Source organism: Equus quagga, chromosome 9 (genome assembly GCF_021613505.1).
Source record: "Equus quagga isolate Etosha38 chromosome 9, UCLA_HA_Equagga_1.0, whole genome shotgun sequence".
Taxonomy (NCBI): Eukaryota; Metazoa; Chordata; class Mammalia; order Perissodactyla; family Equidae; genus Equus; species Equus quagga.
Genome location: NC_060275.1, coordinates 75,526,067 through 75,550,930, shown reverse-complemented (window position 1 = coordinate 75,550,930; position 24,864 = coordinate 75,526,067). Strand labels below are relative to the sequence as shown.

At 37.8% G+C, this 24,864-nt stretch overlaps 1 protein-coding gene and 1 long non-coding RNA gene across 4 annotated transcripts in view; one reads left to right on the top strand and one right to left on the bottom strand.

Moving 5' to 3' along the window:
- Nucleotides 1-12,510, top strand: part of NDUFAF2 (NADH:ubiquinone oxidoreductase complex assembly factor 2) — a 146,786-nt gene extending 134,276 nt beyond the window's left edge. Inside the window, exon 4 of one of the 2 annotated variants that reach the window (XM_046671889.1) lies at nt 12,188-12,510. In XM_046671889.1, the coding sequence (XP_046527845.1) occupies nt 12,188-12,439 (252 nt within the window). In that variant the 3' untranslated portion in view covers nt 12,440-12,510. The remainder of the gene's footprint in view (nt 1-12,187) is intronic. The other variant, XM_046671890.1, reaches the window with a different exon arrangement.
- Nucleotides 12,511-17,925: 5,415 nt separating this feature from the next.
- On the bottom strand, nt 17,926-20,674 carry LOC124244913 (uncharacterized). 2 transcript variants are annotated; one of them, XR_006890149.1, is made up of 4 exons: nt 20,632-20,674; nt 19,829-19,888; nt 19,276-19,416; nt 17,926-18,061 (listed from the first exon to the last, which is right to left on the bottom strand). It is a non-coding gene; the product is annotated as an uncharacterized LOC124244913 (long non-coding RNA). The 2 variants fall into 2 exon arrangements; XR_006890150.1 differs by lacking the exon at nt 20,632-20,674 and adding an exon at nt 20,070-20,624.
- Between the last annotated feature and the right edge of the window lie 4,190 nt (nt 20,675-24,864).

The window sequence follows — 24,864 nt, the reverse complement described above, 5'->3', positions numbered from 1 at the left end:
AGTATCCTGAATTTGCCGTGCTGCTTTATTCCTCCATACCTGTGAGTGTGTTCTTAGCTCTTCGTAGAATGCCCCTCTCTTCTCAGTCCACTGGTTAATTCCTGTTGTTAAGACTTAGGCATCACCTTTTCTAGAAAGTCATTTCTAAACCCCTGCTTCCCACCCTATAGATAATAATAGGAACACCAGCTTTTCTTCTGCAGTCGCCTAACATTCTTTGCTTAATATTATCACAGAACTTATCACATTGTAATTTAATTAATTTTTTTTACCTGTCTCTCCTCCTTAGACTGTGACTTCCTTGAAGACAGGGTAAAAATTGTGTTTTTAACTCTATCCTTGGCATATTGTGGGCTCTCAATATATGAATAAACCAGTGAATGGGTAAGTGAGAAAACCCGTAAGCATTAGCCACATCATTGGCCATTGGTGCTTACCCACCTCTTCCCTACCTTGACTCCTAGATAAGTCTGTGTTGCAGGAAGCCACCTCCCTTGCCTTGCTCCTCTCTATCCCCAAGAATGCTCCAGAAGTATAGGAGCCAGGTTTTGTTCTCTGTATCCCCAGGGCCTTGAATTGTAGGTGCTCAGTATATATTATTGAATGAAAGAAAGAAAAATGCATGAATGAATGAGTATGATCTTGCAGGGCCACAGGTCCTGTTGTCCCTTGCATCAGGGGACAGTATCCCTGCATCAGGTCCTAGGGAGGGCAACCTGCAGCCACTACATTTTTGATTCCGTTGGGCAGACTCCATAAAGCTGGAGCTGCAGCTTCTCTAACTGTATCTCACCTCTTCTTGCCCAACTCCTCTTCTTCCCTTCCTCAACCTAGAAGAAAAATCTTTTCTCCCTAAAGTGTCTGGCACATGACAGCTCAATAAATGCTAGCAGTCATTCACAGATGGGGCCCCCTCTTTCCTCCAGGGCCCCAGTCTCTCTGCCATTTCTTTCCCACTCTTGGAGCCCAACCCTGGAAAGCCATGGGGACCTGACACTACCTTCTCTCCCAGGGATTGTGGTCTTTCCCCTTCTCACACAAGGGAGCAAGATTTTCTTTGTCTCCCACCAGGGTAATTCAATTAATAGGACTAAAGTTAAGTAACTATAATTTTTTTATTAATGTTTAACTGCTAAATTTCTTTTTCAGTTAAATAATTGTGTCTTTATGCTCAAAGGTCTTTTTTCATATGTATGGAAGTTCATTTATTTTATTAAAGGAAATACCACCTGCAAAACTGTTAAGGACTTGAGCTCTGCGATTAGTTCATTTTAGTGACATTTTGAGATTTAATAATTAATCTGGCTCAAGTTCAAAGAGAGAAAACTCAATGCCAGAAATTCCTAGCCAGCAAGGGATATAAACAGACCTTACAATTGTCCCGTCAAATAACAAGAACCATTGAGATCAACTTCTTGTAATTAGAAATGTTTTGAAAAAATGCAAGAGAAAAGTTCAAGAAGCATGTCAAAACAACAAAACTCAGTCTACATTTTCATTATTGTAATTGATCAAAGTCTGTTTATAATAGATTTCAATGTGAATAGATTAAATGTGACATTGATTTGGCAGAGGCACTAGTGATTGGCAAGAATACATAGCAGGAACAGCTTCTGCTAAAGCAGAACTTGCCTGGTTGTTGTTTCATTCTAATAGATTTCTTAGCAACCCAGTGCTATCTTACTAACCCAAGCTCTGTCATTTATTTACCCTTTTGGTTTCTACTCCCATCCAGGCAAGATTAAATTCATCTCTGATTACTAATCTAGCAGGCGTTCCCTCATATCTGAACACAGAGTACTTTTTGGTGACCTATGCACCTCCCCTCTTTTCTTCTCTTCTCTCTTTCATATATTGAAAAAAGGTGATCTAATAACTTATTTCATCCAGGCAGTTCAACTTGTAGAACTGGAAAATGTAGTTTAATTAAACAATTTGGCAATATTTTCAAGCTTAGGCATTGCTATTACATTTGCTAGGCCTGAATTGTTTCTTGGTATGTTACAAAATTAATACTGTAAAAAGAATATTCAGCTTAGAACATTTTGAAACAGTTGCACACCAAATTCCCATTATAATTATGTTGATTGTGGGGTGGGGGGGCGGCATATTTTGGGAAGCTGCTTTCTGGATGAGACCATCTTACATTAACCAAATGTCTATGGTTTGGGGACCTGGAACATACTTGATGCAAAATGTTCACTTATAATCTATTTACTAAATGTTTTTTGTATTATTCAAAATGTTTTTTTCTTAAATTGACTCAAAGGCAATGTACTCATACGTTAAAATTTTTAATATTCATTAAAATAAAAATTATTCGATCGTATGTATAGTTTAAATGATGGAAAGAAATTAATGGAGCTGTTAAATGTATTTATATTACATATATAGCACACATCTGGCAAAAGGTGAAAAAGGTATGGAGTAAAGAGAATATATTTAGTAATTTAATTATTTTAGAAAGTTGATCTAAGATCAAAACTTTCATCGTATCTTCATCTTATGTGCACTTTGAAAAGTGTATATCTAGATCCAGTAGTTATTAAAGATATGTTTACATTAAGCTTTTGCCACAAATATATTGCTAATTTATAATATTAAGTTAAAACTTTTTTAAAAATTTAGGTTCTTGGTTTTTATATGTACTATAACGATCATTGTGAAATGGCCATGGTTTTGTGCCCACAGAAGACTAAAAAAATCCAGTGACATGGGCAATTTTATTATTATCCATAAGACTGACTCCTAAGTCTTTGCTTGCTCTTAAATATAGAAAACTTTCTAACAGTGAAGCACTGTTGAATTTACTTTAAACTGTATTTAGATTTTATCTTGGGATGTGCTTTATACTTAAGTTTGAACATAGTTATATATGGTATATTTGGAATTCACAAGCACTTGAAACCAAATGGAGACCATTTATAAATACTAAACTCCAGGGGAGCATGGAGCCAGAACATCAAAGAAGAAATGGGTTGTGATATATATATGTATTCTGCCTGACTTTTTTCCTAGCTAGTTCATGGCACTTTTAAAACAAACTTTATAATTCCCTAATAAAGGACTGGTTATTAGCTCTATTCCATTTCCAGGTCTATCTATATAAAAATTATCTAATAATTTTGAAGGCTATTATTATGTAATTTTATATTTAACATGAATATCACACCATCAGCTATTTAACATGAATATCACACCATCAGCGTCGTATGTATGTATATAGAGAGTATTACTGAAACACTCCTTGAGAGAAGAATTTTCAGCAGACTAGGCTGAGACTCTAAAGAGAAATAGGGTTAGGGGATTGAGATGTTGAATTATATCATGAAAACCATTATTTATTTTTATTTATACACACATATGGCACATACAAATAAGCACACTAGGTAAAAAAAATACTGCTGACATTTTACATAAATTAGTAATAATGGGTAATTTATAATTTGTATTTATCTTCCCTTATTCACTAGGTATGTGTGTAATAACAGATAATATTCCTAAAATGTTTTTCTATGTGTGCTTAGATCTGCATCCAAATATTCAATTCCGTTTAATTGTTGACTCCCACACCTCTGGTCCGAGTGTGTCCCCAGAGAAGCAGAATGACTTGGATAACTGAGACAGAAAAGTCTTTGGGTAACCTTTTCAAGTCACTCAGATATTTCTGAGTCCTTCTCTTTCCCCAATACTCATAGAGTAATCTAAACTTTCTTCCAGTCAGGATAACTTCATCAGAGAGCACTTGTGGTCAGCTCTCTCCCTTTTCTCAGATACTAGAGTACAGTTCCAAGGTTCAGGTTTACATTTCTCAGTTTCCTTTATCTCCTCCTAAGGCATCATCACAGAGACCTCTAGTCCTACTCTGCCATTTATTTTACCTCTTTTTTATATCCCAATATCCAACTCTGTTATCTAATACCTCTCAAAGCTCTATCTGTACAGTTATACACTGCAAAATGACATTTTGGTCAACTATTGACCGCATATATGGTGGTGGTCCTGTAAGGTTAGTACCATGTAGCCAGAATGTGTAGTAGGCTATACCATCTAGGTTTGTGTAAGTGCTATAGGGGAGGAAGAAATTTTCCTCTACTCCTTTAGGTTCTTCTGGCTAGTCTAAGAAGTAAATCGACATGAGACAGATTAACAGGAGAAAAACAAACAAATGTTTTTTTTGGTTTTTTGGTTTTTTGGTTTTTCTTTTAAAGATTTTATTTTTTCCTTTTTCTCCCCAAAGCTCCCCGGTACATAGTTGTATATTCTTCGTTGTGGGTCCTTCTAGTTGTGACATGTGGGACGCTGCCTCAACGTGGTTTGACGAGCAGTGCCATGTCCACGCCCAGGATTTGAACCAATCAAACACTGGGCCGCCTGCAGTGGAGCGCGCGCACTTAACCACTCGGCCTTGGGGCCAGCCCCCAAACAAATGTTTAATAACATATATACATGGGAGAAACCCAGGAAAACTGAGTAACTCACCAAAATGGCTGAAGCCTTCACCTTGAATTACAATCCTCAGCTAAAGACGAAAGAAGATATTGGGGGTGGGGAAAGTCAGGGACTTCAAAGAGATGGAAAGCAATTCAAGGTAGGTGAAAAGGAGCAAACATTTAGAACACAAGTGTTTGGGCCCACAGAAACAGATGAACACAAGAGGGGAGCCCAACAAACAGGCTTTTCTAGGTTCCTCCCTGTCTACCACCTAGTTTATGTTATGCTAAGGTAATAGCTCCCTTCCTGAGACAGGTTTTTTTAAATCTTAATTCTTTTAGGCAATTAAGGGGGAAGTAACAAGAAAAACTTTCTGAGTCTTTTGTTTCTTAAAAATAATCCTCATGTTAGAGACACATTTTAGGGTAGCAAATTTTGTTCCCCTTCAGTGCACTCTTAAGATGTTTGCATGACTAAATCACCTAACAACGCATTTCTCAGCAAATATCCTCGTCATTAAGGAACACATGACTGTATGTTAGAGGTGATTTCTTTACCATCTTGGAAAATTCTTACATACTAGAATTTTGCATAAGGGACTGTGTGGTTGGAGTGGGATTATATCATGCCTAAGGGCTCTGAGTGAGCTATAAGTCAACATATTAGTAGACTGCATTTTCAAGCTTTGTTTTTGTCTGTATTTTATTATTTTAAAAAAAACTGTAATAGACTTTTGCCATTAACCACATCAGCAATTTACAACATTGAATACAACAACGGTACAGATACCTAAAGGGCTCTTAAGTAGAGCTTTTAGCAAAGAAGTGGTATTGGAACAGACTTGAGCTACAACCTTTTGGGGGCTTGAGTTCTCTTCACTGTATTAATGAAGAGTACACAATAAATAACCATTAACTTGTCTGCTACAAAAGCGAGGGTGAACTTGTTAAAGGCATACAGAGCTTTTCCTTTTTTTTTTTAATCTCCTTTTCATGTAATCCTTCACAAACAATGGTAATTTATAATTTGACATAGAAAAATATATAAATTCAAACATTTAGTACATAATACTTTTCACAACTTCGTTTGTTTTCCCAATATCAAGGTTCCGTAAACAACTCAAGCCTAAGCTAATCTGCTCCAGCTGAACACCCCTGCTGCCTGTTAAAATGAGAGAGATTGTCACATAACAGTAGTCATTCATAAACAATATATTTAGGGAAAACTCTGAAATAAGATATTTTGATATAGCTCATGCTTTCTCTATTGTCAGTATGGTTTCTTTCTCTTCTTCCCTGAGATTGGTTGAGAATGAAATCCTTCAATACTTCCCTCCAAGGAACTCTTTGCTATGACCTTTTCAGAATGGGGTTGACCTTGTATGCATGATTTTCTGATTGTCAACTCCACTGGGCTCAGCTTCAGACGGAGAAGGGCCATTGTTGACATACTGCTTCAAATCCCAGGCCAGGGAAGTGAGGACGATGGTGTAAGACATGGAAGGCTTGGTGAGCAGAGGCTCTTTGTTGGATGGGAGTAGAGAGAGAATGAGGCGTCGTCTGCCTCCCAGATAGTGCCATTAATTTGAGGGCTGCATGTGGTCAGAACAGTCTGCTTGCTTTTCAGGCTGCATTTCTCCTCAACTTAGTGGTAACTGATATCTTTGCAAAGCTTGAGAAATCCTCTTGGTGGGGTGCAATCATGATAAGCCTCAAAATCTGTAGCAGTAGTTTCAGGGGACAGTGTAATGCTGCTTCTCATGTGCTCAAGGAGCTTGGAGGGGATGGACATAAAGTTCCAGGGCGTTGAGCACCTAGTAGAGAGTCCAGAAATCTAGCATTTTTCCCTGCAATGAAGTTCTTCATTCTGATTATTTCTGGCACTATTCACTCCTTTGTATAGATTCAAGTTTCCATCTTGTTTGCTTTCCTTCACCCTGAAGTACTTCCTTTAATGTTTCTTGTAGTAGAAATTTGCTTGTGGCAAATTCAGCCTTTGTTTGTCTGAAAATGTTTTTATGCCTTCATTTTTGAAAGATATTTTCACTGGATATAGGATTCTAAGTTGGCAGTTTTTGTTCTCTTTTAGTACGTTCAAGTCATTCCATTGTTTTATACCTTGCATTGTTTCTGATGAGAACTCAGTAGTACGTCTTATCTTTGTTGCTAGTATAAATGTCTTTTTTTCTGTAGCTGATTTTAAGATTTTCTCTTTATCATTGGTTTTTAGCAGTTTGACTTTGATGTGCTTTGACTTTGCATTTATTTTAGTTTCTTGGTTATGTAGATTTATATGTTTATCTATTTGGAATATTTTAGTCATTATTTTCTCTCCTCCCTCTCTCTTCTCTTTCTATGACTCCAATTACATGTATATTAGATTGCTTGATGTTGTCCCACAGCTCACTGAGGCTCTGGCTCAGTTTTGAAGCATTCTCTCTCTTGCTTCAGTTTGGATAGTTTCTATTTACTTGTTTTCAGATTCATTGTTTTTTCTTCTGCAGGGTCTAATCTGATGTTAAGCATATCCATTACATTTTTCATTTCGTAAATTGTATTTTTCACCTCTAGAAGTTCCATTATGGTTCTTTTCAGTAGTTTCTATTTATTTTTTCTTTATGTTCATTTTTCTTTTAAGTCTTGGAACATATTTATTGTAGCTGTGACAAAGTCCTTGTCTGTTAGTTTCATCATTTCTGTCAAGTTTGGGTCTATTTCTATTGACTGGTTTTGTATCACACTTTCCTTCTTCACTTCTTGACTAGATGATGAACATTGAAATAGTATATTGTTTACTGTCTGGGTTTTGTCTTCCTTGAAAAAATGTTGAGTTTTGTTTTGGAGTACATTAATTTATATGTGAACCAGACTGAACTTTTGGAGGCTTATTTTTAAGTTTTGTTCAGGTGGATCTAAAGCAGTGATGTCTAATAGAAGTTTCTGCAATGATGGAAATGTTTTATATCTGCACTTTCCAATATGGTAGCATTAGTCACATTTAGCTACTAAACACTTGAAATGTGTCTAGTGCAACTGACAAACTGAATTTTTTGTTTTATTTTAATTAATTTAAATAACATGTGGCTAGTGGCTACATATTTGACAGGGCAGGTCTAGGTTACCTCTACTCTCATGCCAGTTTATCCTTACTCCTAAAGAGTGATCTTTCTGAAGTCTATATACTGAATGCCCTGTGTATTCAGTGAAGCATCTCTGGCTGAGGAGAACTTGAATGTCTCCTAGTCTCATGCAAGCTCTAGCAGTTATTCAGTTTACAGCTCCCTACTACAGGCATACATCACTTTATTGCGCCTCACTTTATTGCGCTTCACAGATACTGTGGTTTTTATGAGACCCTGCACCAGCAAAAAATTACAGCTCTCTGAAAGCTCAGATTATGGTTAGCATTTTTTAGCAATAAAGTATTTTTTAATTAAGGTATGTACTTTTTTTTAGACATAATGCTATTGCACACTTAATAGACTATAGTATAGTGTAAACATAACTTTTATATGTACTGAGAAACCAAAATATTCATGTGACTCACTTTACTGCAATACTCATATTATTGCAGTGGTCTGGAACTGCAGTATGTCCAAGGGAGGCTTGTAGTTATTCTTTAGCCAGAAATTGACCTTCCTGGTTCTGCAGAGTCTCTCTCTACCTACCTATAGCTTAATATTCAGCTGAACACTCAAGTGGACCCCTATGTAGATTTCTAGAATTTTTCTCTATATGTTTTAATACTCTGCTCCATAAGTTCCAGCTTCCTCAGCCTCCCTAACCAACCATCTCTATCTCTTTAGCTCATTGAGACTGCCAACCTCTGCTTGGGTTCCCCGACTCTGTGTAGCAGCCCATAATATACCTCCAGGCAGAAAAAACTGAGGTGATGCAGGGCTCATCTCATTTGTTTCCCCTCTTCTAGGGATCACAGTACTACACTGCCTATTGTTTAGTATCGGAAAAGGTTAAAATTTTTTGTCCAGTTTTCTAGTTGTTTATGGCAGGAGGACTAATCTGGCACCAGTTACTCCATCTTGTTCTCAAGCCAGTAGATTATGTCTTATTCCAACACCTCTCTTCTCAATCCAGTAGCAATGGTTGCTGCCTTTGTTGGAGGCTTGTAGCACGTTAAAACATTGGAGATTTTTCATCCCTGAAAAATTATGAATTTTGTCTGTTTATTCTTAATGACTGTAGTAATTTATGTGGGGATTCTCCTATGTACAAAATTTTCACAACAAATAGTTATTCAATGTATATCACAAACTAGTGGGTTAAAATTTTAAGTACTTAAACAAAAGTATAAATATTGAGACTATATTCCTACCCTGAGAAGAGAAAGAGGGATGGATATAAGTTTGTTATGTTTATTTTTTAATGGAATGCAATAAACAGTCATTACTTAAAAATCCACCTGTACGTTTTCTGTTGTACTGTCACTGCCCAGCAGCCACTTCTTTCTCAGTCCTTAAAACAGCCCATTGAAGAAGACAGTATTGTTATCTCCATCTTACACATAAGGAAACTGAGACACAGAGAGGTTAAGCAACATTGACAGGGTCACTCCGCTAGTAAATGGCAAAACTGGGATTTGTATGCAATCAAATGTATGCAGGTAGTCTTGCTTCAGAGTCCATGTTCTTAAGCACTATTAAGAAACTTTCAGAAGACCTAACAATGTGAACAGTACACAGATGAGTATTTGAGGTGTAAATAATTATACATGCGTACACAGTCACTTTATTCCCATTTTCAGATAAAGAAACAGACTGAAAGAAGTTAAGTGATTTTCTTGGTGTCACAGCCAGTAAGAGGTAGATTTGGGATTGAAACTATGTCTGTTTGGCTCAAAGAACTATCTATGTGGATGGTCATCCCTTCTATTTTTTAAAATGAAAAAGTGAAATATTGGAAACAATAGGGGTAGTCGTTAAGTAAATCATGGCACAATGCAAGTGATAAAATACCGTACAACTCTCTTTCTTTTAAATGTTGAAGAATATTTTTTGACAGGGAGAAAAGCAGTATGTAGAAGGATAAATATTTGTTTATAAACATTTATGTGAAGGAAGACCTACTTGCTACCAAACATACTGCTTTTATTGATAAACATATTGAGACTTAAGGTGATATTGTTCCAAGGACATTAAGGGAAAATCCTAGCTTTGTGGTAGTTTCTACTGTAAAACAGGCTTTCTTATGAAATAATTTCTGTTTAAGTCTACAAATTCCTGTTTTTTCTACCTAACTACTTTCATTTTGTCTATTCCAAATATTTACAAAACTAGATTTCCTTTCATAAGTGATTTATGTTCTGTTTAATTTTTCTGGAAGCTGTTAGCAGGAGTCTGGTAACAATTAGTTTAAAAAAAAAAGACAAAAAGGAAATTCTTTTCTAGGAAAAATTATAGTCTCCATGTTTTTCAACTCTGAAATCTTTAATCCATCTTCATATGTTAAAATAAGTAACTTACTCAGATTGGCTTTTCATTGCCTAAATAGCTGGTATAAGAAAGAAACTGACTTGGCAGAATAATGGTGAGTAAAGAAAAATTATGTGAAGGCAGGAAAAAAAGAAAGAACAGCTCTCTGCCCTCCATCTCCGTTTATGCAAAAGGCATAGGCTTGCACGAGCTGTCAAACTGCAGCACAAGAGGCCGAATAAAGAAAGTAGGCATGGGCAGCTTCAGGCCATGCGACTGGTCTCCTTATACCACAACAAAGCAAGCTGCAGTCCCACTTCTCAGTAGCCTCTTGTCCCGTGTGGTGGGTTCCTAGTGCCACTTCAACAGTCCTGAACCTTTCATTCTGCTCAAGAGAAAGAGCTTCCACGAAGACATAGCAGTTCATAGAAGGTCTTGAAGAATGTGGAGATAAGGAAAAGATTTTCATCTACTTCCATTATTTCCAGGATCATATTGATGGATTTCCTTTGTGATGTATGGTCACCTCGCCTGAGAATTCTACAGGGGGTATGAAAGGCAAAGCCAGGCTACTCTCACCCTCACTCATAGCAACTGCTCCTAGACTCATAGTTACTGTGGTTATTAACGTAAACTACTCATGGGGAATTGGTCTATGTTGAGGAAATTACAAGAATATTTATAAGTATTCTTTCCCTCACATGTTTGCTTTGAGGGGGAAGTTTCATTAGATGGGCCCTACTTTGTGTCTAAAACTAAAAGTCTATAACACTATAACCCCCAAAACTCTTTTCTTTCCTTTAGGTATAAACCATTATTTTAAATATCAGTGCTTACCTCTTTAAAGAACTATTATTACTTGAAATTCACTGTAGAAACAGACAGGTTGCATCATAAATTTAGATACCCAGGGGCCAGCCCCGTGGCAGACTGGTTAAGTTCGTGCGCTCTGCTTCAGCAGCCCAGGGTTTCGCTGGTTCGGATCCTGGGCGCAGACATGGCACCGCTCATTGGGCCATGCTGAGGTGGCGTCCCACATAGCACAACCAGGGGCACTCACAACTAGAACATACAACTATGTACTGGGGGGCTTAGGGGAGAAGAATAAAAAAGAAAAAAGAAGATTGGCAACAGTTGTTAGCTCAGGTGCCAATCTTTAAAAAAAAAAATTTCGAAACCCAGATGTTGCTTTAAGTGTCATTTTTAAAAGTGTTTAAATTAAAAAAGAACTTGGGAGAACTTGTTTTTGTCAGTGTTGTCAGATGATAGTCAGTTACATTAATTTTCACATTTTTTCATATTATATATGACATGTTCTTAAAAAAATCAGAAAATACAGATAAGCAAAAAGAACATTAGAAAATTTCACCCATTGAGAAATAATCATTAAGATTGAAGAAAAGAGGAAGAGAGAATCAATAAAGATAAAAGATGTAATTACTATATTTCATCTGTTTTTAAGATGCACATCTTTTCAAATTTTAACATGTCTGAAATCAGGATATGTGAAGGAGTTTAATTGCCTTTTTTAGTGGTACATGTACAACGATGCTTCTTAAATTTGATGGTCTTGTATTCAATGAAATATAGCAATAGAGTCTTTGTAATTTGGGGTATAGATTCTTACAGATAGAATAGCAAATCTGAGGGACAGCACTGCATTGCACAGAGTGCTTGCACTGACTGAGGATGCATTTCCAATAGCAGAGTGCCTCTCTGGAACTGGTCTCTAGGGCGTGCTGAACTCTGATTCCATTCCTATCCTCCTCTTCACTGCTATACCACTCCAGTGGAGAAAGAGAAATAGTTAGGGATTGGTTCTGGCACTATAGAATAAGTGGCCTTAGCATCCATGTTTTAATTCTCACAGAGAATGTCAGACTGGTAGGAGCATCTTTCTGAGGCCATCTCACCTTCACTTCAACTTCAGTAGAAAGTACAATCACTGGTGATTAGTCTTGAGGCAGAAAATAGCTGTTAAGCTTAGAATATTTTTGATAGTGACTATTATGGTCTTGTGTAATATTTCATGTTAAATAGTTTGTTTCACTTATTGGATAGTAAATATTTCTATTTCATGGTCCTTCATGTCTTTGTATTACAGTATATGAGGACAGAGCTGTTTAATTCAAATAACACTGGTGTATAATCAGATAGCTTTTTCAAACTTATCCTGTACATACCTGTATATTATTTAAATGCAAAGCAAGTATCATGTATATATGTACTTTATTTTTTATTAGCCATTTTATTTTCATAAAACCCATGGTTTGGGTTTACTTCTAACTAGAAATTTAATAATTTCTTCCATTTATATACATGCAGGAAATACTAAAGAATGAAAAATATAGAGAAGAAATAAAAATAAAAAGCAAAGATTTTTATGAAAAAGGAAAACTCCTTAGTAAAGAGAACAACGAGGAACTCTTGGCTCCACCAGTGCAAACTCAGATTAAAGGGCATGCCTCTGCTCCGTACTTTGGAAAGGAAGAACCCTCAGCAGCTCCCACCAGCACTGGCAAAACCTTTCAACCAGGATCCTGGATGCCACAAGATGGCAAGAGCCACAATCAATGAATGCAGTGTGGTAAAATCATTTCATTTATATGTATGTGACTACTTTAATGAATAAAAGAGGTAAAAAGTGACTTTGTATTTTCTGACTGTACAGTAGTTCTCTATTCCATTGCACTTAAGAATTCATTTTTAGTATGTGTAAGAAATGTGAGGTGATGAACTATAGAAACCTAACTTCTTTTAGACTTAAAATCCTTCACTTGATTTAGTCATCATTCTGTTTATGAATTTGCCTAGTTTTTCCCTCCTTGCATTGCTCCAAGAAAATTTGGTTGATAAATGAAAAAGACACCATAAAGACCTTGATGAGTAGATGGGACAGAAGCTAGCTTATGATGGGATTGAGGTTAGAGTTTGAAGACAGGAATTAGGACCAATAGAAGTCGGCAGTCCATCACCAAAGTCTGAAAGGAAAGTGAACAGAGAAATGGTATAATAGCTGGAGTTCCATGACATTAAAAATTACTTTGAGAAAACGGGGGAGGGTTCTCAGAAGGCAGTTGCACTGAGAGTGAGGATTCCAGTGGCTTGTATATTGAAGAACAGTGTAGAAGATAATGTGAAAACACTGATTTTATACAAAAGTATTTTTGAAGGGAGGGCCATACATTTTCTGAAGTACACAGCCAAGTTTTTGTTGCTAATAAAGAGTTCTAATTCTAATATAGAGTTCTCACAGTGTTTGGCATTATAATAGGTGCTCGATAAATATGTACTGAATAAGTGACCCAAATTTTAATGCTTTGAATAATACAAGGAAATCCTTGGTTAAATGTTAACAATGAATTCCTAAAAACACAGAGGTTAAGATTTTTACTTAATAGAGGGTAAAAATTGTAATTGCTTGAGAAATAAACTACAGAAAAATACAACTTTATAAAACTTTACACTAAAACAAGTAATCAAATGTAATCACCATAACATACTTATTGAATGACAAAAAAGCTCCTAGGTGATAATACTAACATTCCAGCAGCCCCGTTAATATCAGGTTAGCCATTCTGTCTCTTTACATCATCACAAAGTAATATTACATTTACCATACAGGCAAAAAAGGAACTAGCCACTACACAGTATAAAAAGAGGTAATATTTGTAGTATAATTGATTGTAAATTAAGATGTTCTTAAATCGTGTGTTACAGGAAAAATGTTGTAACATGCTAGAATATTTCTGCCAAATTCCTATTAGCTTATTAGTTATCTTCCATATACATCTTTTGTAGACAAATGCCAGTCTGTTTATAAATATCTTAACATATGACAGAATATACATTAATTTTAATTTTCATGGTTTTCATTTAAAAATATCTCTTTTACATAAGCAGCAAAAGAAAATCTTAGCCAAGAGTCCTTGTGGGAAAATACCTTCTGGTACGGTAAGATGATGACCCTGGCCCACCATTATTAGTAGAGCATGCACTTTCAAAGGGATTTTGAGAAGTGGGAATGAACTTTGTAGTAACCCATCCACATTCCTTTCTCCAAGTTTTTTTAGGGTTTTTTAACATTTTTTTAGGTGTGACTGGTTGAGTGTTAGGTGGTATATGAACAGAGTTAAATGTCCTACATAAAAATTGGCCCTTAATCTTGGCCTAATTAAGACTGCCTTTCTAAACAATTTCTTTTATACTTGGCTTTTAGGCCAGACAACATGGAAAGTAGAATTAAAGCATTAAATAAAATATTAGCTTGTCCACTGTATTTCACATTTTAAATAGTTATATTTGGGGCATTTACAAGTTGTTTTAATGAAAATGTCTTTCTTCATCTCTTCAAGACAGACTTCAAATCTATGCAAATTTTTAATTTCAAAAGTAAAAATGTTCATTTTGAAATAAAGAGTGTCATATATACCTTAAGTACCTTAAGTACTTCCTCAGAGGTAAATCCTGACTTCCTATGCCTCGCTATACATGCATATAGCATTTTTTTTTCAGTAATGGGCTTATTGCATTATATGAACTGCTTAAATATAGAAAATGTGTTGGCTGTCGAACTTAATCATGTAAGTCTAACCTATTGGCTATGCCTTGGGTATTTGAAGTTAAAAATCAACAAAAATGGAGGAAATAATTTTTTTCCCCATTATCTGTTACCTTTTCCATTTCTACTTCTAACAGATTTCTGGCTGTCATTTATTTCTTAATTTACTCAGCCTTAAACCAATACCATTGCTTTTAATGCTGTCTCGTCAGCCATACTATTTAAACCTTAACCTGAGTTTATTTAGACCAGGCTTTCTCAGACTGCATTTGTGCTCTTTAGGGAAAAACAGGGTGAGGGGAGTCTATGGTAGTCATATTAAGACTCCAAGAAATCACGCAGGAATGAATCCTAAGTTTTACCGTGTGTTTCCCAAACTTTTGGTATTTGAACATGGAATCCCTTTGAATGTTTGAGAAATACAGAATTTGTCCTTGTATCTTTATTCCAGATATGAAGGAAATCAGTAATTTATAACCAATTGCGAACATAAAAACAATCACTTCCAAATAGGAACCAAACTTCTTGTAACTTAAAACTAGATGAAGTCTAACATGCCCTTGGCCACTTTCCTTTACTTCATGAGCAAGCAAAGAAGGAATGGTGAGGAGCTGTCAATTATAATTTATCTCAACACTGGGTTTCCAGCTCACAGCTTCCCAAGCTTATTTCCAGTTTGCTTACTGTAATTTCAAGAAATAAAAAATGTCCTTGCACATATGATACAGTAATACCATGCTGAACTTTATCACATGGACACTATGGTCAAATTCTGACACACAAACTTACTTTTTTTTTTTGTAAAATGTTTGTTACAGGCAGCCTGTTTGTTTTTTCCCCAAAACTAGCCATAAAAAGGATATTGACTGTTATTAGTTCTCAGAATTTCAAAAACAACATAAATAGGTAGGCAATTTTTTAAATTAGTATTCTGGATAATAGTGTATGGGATTATTTCAACAATAGTCCTATGTTACAATAAAAGAAGATTGATCTTTTTGAAGAATCCCAAACCTCACAATAGTCTCTATTTTACATCCCTCCTCCCTCATACACATGCAAACATACAGATACAAATATGATAAAACTTTGTTGATCTCACATGTATAAAAAGGCCCCATAAATGTTGGGAAAAACTGAAGAAATAATATGGCCTATGTCAAACAAATACAAAATTGGCATGTGTTAAGACTTTAACAGAAATTATAGAAAAATAGACTTTTAAATACCTTTAAATTGTCACAATAGAATCAATGAACCACAGCCTTAGTAGATAACTGAGAATTATGTTGAATATCTTTTGCTTCAGTACTTTTACTCTAAAATGTGGCCATAAGCAAGACATACGTATATAAATTCCTTCCATAAACAGCTTGATTGCAGAAGCTCAAAACACATTTTGAATATATCTTAACCGAGTTTTTCTTAAAGTGGGCTCTGCAGACCCACGAGGGCCAATAGTTGTATACAAGGGTTTTTTTTAAAGATTTAATTTCAATGATAATATAAAAAATATATCTTCCATCACCTGAATAACTGATAACAATGAGTTATTTCAGTGCCTGGAGATGTAATGTTGATTACACTGGTGCCAAGCAGGAACTGACGACCTAAAAACCTAAAATAATAGTATAGTCGTTCCCCCTGATCTGTGGGGCATAGGTTCCAGGACCCCCAGTGGATGCCTGAAACCTTGGATAGTAACAAATCCCATATATAGTATGTTGTTTCCTATACATACATACCTATGATAAAGTTTAATTTATAAATTAGGCACAGTAAGAACTTACCAACAATAAAATAAACAATTATAACAATATACTGTAATAAAAGTTAAGTGAATGTGGTCTCTCTCTCTCTCAAAATATCTTATTGTCCTGTACTCACCCTTCTTTGTGAGTGATGCAATGTCTAGGTGATGAGATGAAGTGAAGTGAATGATAAGCACTGTGATGCAACATTATTTTCGGACCCCAGTTGACCACTGGTAACTGAAACCGCGGATGGGGGTGGGGGGCTACTGTAATAAGTGTTGTTCAAACCAGTCCATAAACATTCTCAGGGGTCCTTAGGTTCTCATATTTGAGAAACACTGCCCTCAACTTTTACAAGTATGTTTAGTTATAAATGAAATTTTTAACCCTCTAAAAAGTCTAACTTCCATGAATTACTGAATTATTACCTCCCCCCCAAAAAACAAAAACCCAGGACTTCTTTATAAAAAAGTATCAAATTTATTTCAATATCTAGTTTCATTTTTCAATTAAAGCTATTGGATAAGTTTTTGTAATTTAAAATTATCAGAGATGAGGAAAACGTTAATAAGATATTAAATACAATGAATAAAATGATTGGACCAATCATTTATAAAAGCCATATTTAATAGTAAAAAATTCCAGTTTTACTACTTAACTGAAGGAAATATCCTTTGGCTCTTTATTTTGAATTTTAACACATTCTCATTTTGACATAATTTACCTTTTCACCCAATTACTAGTATGCCCAACAAAATTTTTCCAAATTTTAAGCTTTTGTTTACCACTTGTGAAATCTGACTTAAAGTTCCTCAAAAGAAATCAAAATTTTAATTTTCACCATGAACCTGTTTGATCAAACAGTATAGGACATTACCACCATGAGTTAAAACAATGAATGGAATAGAAAACAAAAGTGGTATCTATATAATCAGCAAATTATCTGATAAGACATTTTAACTACTTCACATTTCCACTTAGCACAAGTACAAATAAACTGCTTCCAAGGTACTACAAGGTTTGGGGTTTTTACTGCAAGCTTTAAATCATAGTGTTACTCAACGAGTCATCTAAGAAAATGGCAGTGTCCATAAGTACAAAAATTGTTACATCCAGTAGGTGGTATTCTACATAGTCAAGATAATAAGAGAATTCTTTATAAAATTAGATTTTAAAAAATGCAAAATGACCAATAATTACCAGTATCTCAAAGGCTAACATCAGAAAAATGCAGAAAATAGAAGTACTCATTATTTTGCTTTGAGAAAGCCAGAAATGATTCTATTCCAAGAAATAAGCAATGATAAAAGATGTAATTAATTTACTGTATCTCTTTTAAACCAAAGCATACTTTTCACTCAGAGAGGACAATGCTGATTTTTACATTCTTAATTTCCTTTATCTAGACCAGGACCCTATTTTAAGCCATATTTGAATGGAGTTCATAATGAAAAGTCATTTTTCTCCACAGGATGTTTTCATTTCAGTATATAAGTTGCAAAATGGCAAATGACTAGGTCACCTATAAAGAATTTGTAGCATAATAAATGCCAATTTACAAGAACTGTCCACAGACTTTTACACCAAAGCCTAACAGTTGCTACACAGTACATTAAGAGGTCAGAACGTGATTCTTCCATAAGCTCAGACTTCCTTTACTAAATAATACTGTCATAAAATCCAGAGAAGAAACCCTAGTGGGGCCCTTCCAAATTCATAATTTTCCAAATGATTTTCTTCTGGTTTGCGCCGGCTGTTCATTCCTTCAATCCTTTTTCAGTCGTTTAGCTTTTGCAATATTTTCTTGACGTTTTTGTTTCTTCTTTTGCTCCTTTTCCCTGGCCTCAATCATCTTGGCTAATTTCCAGGACAGTACAGCACTTGCTAGAAACAATGGAGTAAGGGCCAAAATAACTGTTGTAAGGAAGCCATATGGGTCCTTTGCAGCCCATTCCACAACATACTCAGCCCAAGCCTTTATATCAAACATCTTTGTAGTGGTCTTAGGAAAAGAGGTGGGGGGACAAGAGAAAAAGACTATGTGGTTAATCAAATTTTGAAAAAGTTACATCATACAATCAATTAACTTAGAATTCCATTAGCACTCATTAGTTTTTTGTTTTTAAAAAGTACTGATTAGGGGCCTGCCTGGTGGTATAGTGGTTAAGTTCGCACACTCTGCTTCAGCAGCCTGGGGTTCGCAGGTTTGGATCCCAGGTGCAGACCTACACACCGTTCGTGAAGCCACACTGTGGCAGTGTCCCACATACAAAAAACCAGAGGAAGATTGGCACAGATGCTAGCTCAGCAAAAATCTTCCTCAGGCAAAAATAGGAAGATTGGCAACAGATGTTAGCTCAGGGCCACTCTTCCTCACACACACAAAGTACTAATTAGTTAAGGAAAAAGAATTCAACTAGGACACCAGAAGAGTGACACTTAAAAGAGTCCATGTGGCATCTGTCATAAGGACTGTGCATTCTCACATACCTCCTATATTCAAGACACACTTTATTTAGCAGCAGACTTTTATAAGGATCTTGAGTTTTATGCACTCATTCCAGGAGACAGCTGAATCCTGTTTATCATTTTTTGACACAGCCTTAATACCATGAAGTACTAATTAACAAAAGTATGAATTGTCAAATTTGGTGTTTGAAAAGGACAAGCCTCAGAGTATATTAAATGCATGGAGGAAGGGAGGTAATGGATGGCTGTTTCCAAAAATGAAAAGGAAAAGGTAAGGGAGCCATGATAATATCTGCATTCATATGCTAAGAGATAAATGCAAAATGTGACATGCTATTTCATGTCCTCATTTCAGCTCTGAGGACATAATTTAATAAATTTAATAAATGAGAAAATTAACCCTAACAGGTGACATGTATTTTGTTCCATTTCAAGGTGGTAAGGGAGGGCCATCTGGCAAATGAGGATGGTACGGATTTGAATGAGATTTTCTATTTTGCCCCAGAGGTTTTTCAACCTTTCCTGTTTGTGTCAGCCCCTGTTCAAAGTGGAGAATTAGAATACCCGGGTAGGAAGGGGCGTATATACGGTCACTTACAATTTCAGTTGGGATTTTAAAAAGCATCTACCTTATGCTGGAGCAGTTCTCTCTAACTTTGTCCTGGGTTATCAGAGAGCCAATCAGAACTTCAGATGACCCTTGGCTGGTTGTCTTCTTGAGCTCTACCATACACTTCTGAGAGAAGATTTAAATTCTCTATGTTGAGTGGCTTGAAAAGAATAGATAAAAGAAAGTTTAAGTTGCAACTTTCAGGATAATTACAATACAATTTTAAATGGAAAATTTCCCAATTCTACATATGCAACCTATAAATAAAATGTAGAATTACCTAGCACATTATAGACATTTCCTATCTCTCTCTTTCTTCCTAACTTAAAGAAAAATAATTACTACAACTGCAAATGCCCTGTAAGAAAATCCTAATTACTGGAGAATCAAGTTTTTCACAAAGCTACCTATTTCAACAATAAAATTATTTATGAAGCTCAATGATATATTAAAAGACAAGTCGGCTCACTCATAATGTTACAGCATATCCATTCCCAGATCTTCAACTTTTTATACTAAAAATGTTCTCATTTATAGAATTAGATACATAATTACAAAATCAAACATCTCACCTTACTCTAAAGGGTTTTTTGGTCTCCCTATCGTACAATCCGTGTTCTTTATAGAAAAATCTGGAGATAATCAAAACAAAATAAAAATCACCCACAATCTCATCACTTCAAGAAAACTAATGTCGCTGGTTTTAATTATATCCTTCCACGGTTTCTTCATATTTTCAACTGAAAATACATTAAAGTGGCTGACACACTGTTAAATCTCCTAGCCCCCCAGAATTCGTACGGCCCCACGCACACAGTCGGGTCTGGGCTCCACTGAGATCCGTGTTTCTTCAGCTTCTCCAGCCCAGTAATGAACTAACTCACGCAAGATTCAGAGATCAGGAACGCACTTGAAGTCAAGCGGGAGTGAATAACCTGGTTTATGGCAAAGTTTCAGCCATTAACACTAAGAAAGGAGTTACTGTCCACAGGCCACACACGTCCCGTGCGCCCCAACTTCGGACACAAGCGCCCGCGGCTCCCACACTTTCAGGGTAAATATTACTCTTCTTCCTTCTGAAATGGGACGACTGGGGTGATCTCCGGCCCAGACCCGCGCCGCGCCCGGAGCTGCAGCTCGCGGCGTCTCAGCGCCCTCCGCACTGGCCTCCCGCCTCCGTCCGCCTGCCCCACCCCCCAGCCGCCCGGCCCTCGGGGCCCCGCTGCCGGTCAGCAGCCCTGACGAGCGCGGCCTGGCGCGGCTCACGGAGCCCGCGCCGCCGTCTCCGCCCGACAGCGGCAGAACCAGCGGCAGCGCCGCCTCCGGCCTCGCACGCATGACGCCCGGGACCCTGGCCTCGGACCCCGACTCCTACCTCACCGCCGAGCCGGAAGCAGGAAGGAGGAAGCCGCAGCCCCCCCGCCCCGCCCACAGGCCCCGCGCAGCCCGGATCCGGCCCGAGGAAGTCGCGGGGCCAGTTTCCGGCCGCGCCATTGCCGTGCGGATCCCGGGACCGCGACTCCGAAGTCGTGGGGCGGGGAGGCGAGGCGGGGCGGGGCGGGACGGCGCTGGGGCTTCCGGGGAGAGGCAGGTGAGGCCGCGCGGGCTTGGCGGCGGCGCCGGGGCCGGCCTCCGGCGTCCGGGAGCGGGCCTTCGACCTCTGCCCCCGAGGTCAGCGGGGAAACAGTCCCCTGCCGCTGGAGTGAGGCCCGGGGGTGGGGGTGGAGGGTCCCGCAGCGGGTCTGGGGCCCCTGGAAACTCAGAGCAAAGAGCGGCAGCAAGGAAGGAGTTGGTCCCCACAAACCGCCCAGAGTCAAGGTGAGGGTCACGCCCCGACTCCTGAAGGTTGTGGCGAGTGCCTTCTGGTTACAGCCCACCCCTGCCGCTCTCGGAATCTGGTGGGACAGAGTTCGAGCCTCGTGGAGGAAACGGAGCGGCGGCTGGGCCGTGGCGCCTCCACTGAGGGAGAATGCATCCATGCTGGCCGGAGAGGGAGTTTTGTTGTTTTCTGTTTGTTTTTAATTTCAGAATCTAACTCACTTAAGAAAGGAGTGATCGATACCTGCCCAAAATAAACTTAATAAATAATTAAACTGGGCGTAGAGTCCCCACAGAGGTACCTGTTCTTTCAGTACACAAATAAAAGGGACGCAAAAGTCAACAAGCAGAAAGTGAGTTAATATTGTCTGCTAACCTACAGGAGCTGGGAGATTCGCTCTGGCTTGGTCGGTGACCAAATTTTGTGATGGCTCGCACTGAACTGCTGTTTGACTACCTCTGCACGTGTTGCAAGACCTCTTCACTGTTGTGTGCCAAATAAAGCAGGTTTTCATTCTTGAAAGACTGTAGAATGTTCTCTCTGAGGAGCAAGCTGTGTCATGTATAACTCGTTTGGGTATAACAACAGTAACTATTATTTACCGCGGAGCCGGCTTTTGGCAAATAATCTGATGATCCAGAAAACTGTTCGTGGGGCATATGTTAATGTTTGTATGTTGTATTAGCAGCAGTTGTTTGCTTACGCGTTCTTGTTTGAAAACTTGGATGATGGTTTCCGAGCTTGTGCTGCTGGGACCCAGCCTGTACCTGTAGTGGCCAGAGAAAGCAGACTCAGGCACTGGATTATGTGTACTGAAAACTACCTGCTGGAGGTAACTTGATGTCCTTTTTAGAAACTTGCCCAAATAGTCGTTCCAGGAGGGGGTCAGAATTTATTTTGCCACATCCACTCCAGAGGTCAGTGTGTGTGTGCTTCATTTTGATCATGGACGGACAGTTTTCCCACTTACTGCCTGCCCCGTCGTTTGCTCGGCTGTAGGACCCCTTGTTAAAAGCATAGGAGTCTTGGGCCGGAAGAAAAGGCGCTTAAGGAGGAAGCGTTTGTAGCTCTTTAGCGCTAGTGTAGACCGTACCCTTACGGTCTAATATTACTGATCTGGCCTCCGGGTCCAGGGCAGACTGCAAACCCGGCAATAGTGTAGGGACTGGCTACAGCTGAGCTCCTTCCCGCAGCCTGCGTTGCCTTAATAAAAGGCGTCGTGAGGATTGGTTCGGATACTGTGGACTACTTTCTATAGTAAAGAGCCTTAGCTGTGCCTTGAGCTTCACAGGCTCTCTCTGCTGATCGGCGTCCTCTAAGTCACTCTGAGCCTGTTTCCTCTTCTGTATGTGGAAGGTGTACTAGGTTATCGCTGGTGTTCTTTCAGCTTTAAAATTCTGTCAGTAGGACTGGATTTGGCCATTTTTCTGGCTTATGCTTCGTAAGCAGCAGCAGAATAAGGAATTTAGTGGAAACCTCATAGCTAGTTTTCTTAAGGTCTTATTCTTTATTTGAAAAGATTCTTAACTGGGTTTTTATTCTCTCAAATGTCTTTCAGAACACCCACTTAGAATAAGAAGGAAATAAGGTCTGCTCCTATTTATTTTTAAGATAAAATCTTATCATTCATGTAACTTTAACCAAATTAATTATTAAACCTTAACTGTTAATTAAGGAGGGCTTTTGTTTGCGTAAGAATAATTCCTGTGTAGCATATCACAACGACCATCCCCATCCACACTAGTTGCTCTTATTGCGATGGAGCCCTAAAAATTCTAAGTTTTTTCTCTTAAGAAGGTAAATCCTAATCGTTGTCATTTGTTTGCTTAAAAATCTTTTTCCCTTGGTTGATGCAAAGTTACGTTTTATCCTGACTCTTGTTACAGTTGTGAATGAGTGAAACCTGAATAAGATTCTGTTATAATAATCCAGACTTGACTAAAGATTTTGAGAGCTTTCTTACCTGCTCAACATTTTGTGCTTATTTCTCTGCAATAACACTTCACATATTTGACTTATTTTGTTGGAATTGATTTCTTCCCTAAGTTTTATTTTGAGTTTTTTCCTTCCCTTGAAACACAATGCAAATACATTTCTTGATAGGCACATTTATGTGATTAAAAAAACAATAATCAGGTTTCAGTGATATTTGGAAGATCATACTGAAGAAGAATAATTTTTTTTAAAGACTTTTTTTATTTTTCCTTTTTCTCCCCAAAGCCCCCCAGTACATAGTTGTACATTTTGGTTGTGGGTCCTTCTAGTTGTGGCATGTGGGATGCCGCCTCAGTATGGCTTGATGAGCGCTGCCATGTCCACGCCCAGGCGAACCGGCGAAACCCTGGGCCGCCAAAGTGGAGTGCGAGAACTTAACCACTCGGCCACAGGGCCGGCCCCCTGAAGAATAGTTTTTTAAAGTTATTGAGTAGTTACTGTGTACCAGGTACTGGGCTAGATGCCTCGCATCTATTATCACTTAATCCTGAGACTGCACAGCTCCACAGGATCGTATTCTTATGCCCATTTTACAGATAAGGAACCAAAGACTTAAAAAGTAGAGCAGAATTCTAAACACATCTGGCCAAAATCCATGCTCTTTTTTAATGTCCAAGGACTTGGCAAAAAATGCAGATTTCATAAGATGAAAGTATGTTTTTTGATTGTATAATTGTTAATTAACTGATAATCGCAACTAAAATCTTCTCATACTTCAAAATTGTCTATCGCCCACGTGGTGGCAGCATGTCTCAAAGAGCTGGTGTGATGTGGAGGGTTTCTCCAACCCTGCCAGCTGATTTGCTGCCTCATCCCACATACGTGACCTGTCTGTCAACCTCTGACTTCTGTGTTGGGCCCTTTCACTGCTTAGACCAGCCCATCAGTGATTCACTGCATCTTCCATCCTCCCTTCAGCCTTGTCTTCTGAATGGATCAGACTCTGCCAATTTGCTTTCATCCTGTTTTACCTACAAAGCATCACCAAATTATTATTTTCTAGAAAATTCATTTAGGCCTATCAGTAACACGAAGAATTTTTTTTCAAATATTGTTACTTTTCACCCACTGTTAAATGTAATTTGGCAGGAATACATTCTAAACCAGTTAGCTAGCTGATATTATTGTGGAATACTTGTTTAAATTAGAAGGCATGCTTCTTAAACTTATGCAATACACCAATTAAGGAGATAATGAAAAGCTTTTAAAAGATAGAGTTAGTCTTCAAAATAAGAACAAGGGTTCTTATTCGGTGGGGAGAATTGAAGGGTTATATAATTCAGAAGGAATGCATATAAATATATAACAGAATAGTTAAACCTACTTTAGCAAAAAAATGCTTGTAACATTGGTCTCATATCTTTCCAGGGCTACTGCCTTCCCAGAGGTTTCAGATCAGGTGCCCCCTCCTCACAAAAGCCCTCTGTATGCCGTCACTTTCCTTTTCACAGCACTTTAATCTGACATCTTACATGTTCCCTGGCTTATTGTCTGTTTTTCCCTGTAGATTGTAAGCTGTATGAGATCAGTTACTCCAGTACTTAGAATATTGTTTTGAATAATTGATTCTGAGATAGATCATTGCTACTTACACATAAAACTGTTAGTGTTTGAATGAATCATGCAGTAATCTAAGTCCTGGGAATTTGTGAAGCTTGTACTGAAGTACCAAACTGTTGTAGTATGTTTTCAAAGTAATAAGGGGTGTCCCCATAAGAGGTCTAAAGATTAGTAAATAAAGATGTTTGGGGAAAGGTAAAAATAATTGTGGTTATCTTGTTAATGAAAGAAGAC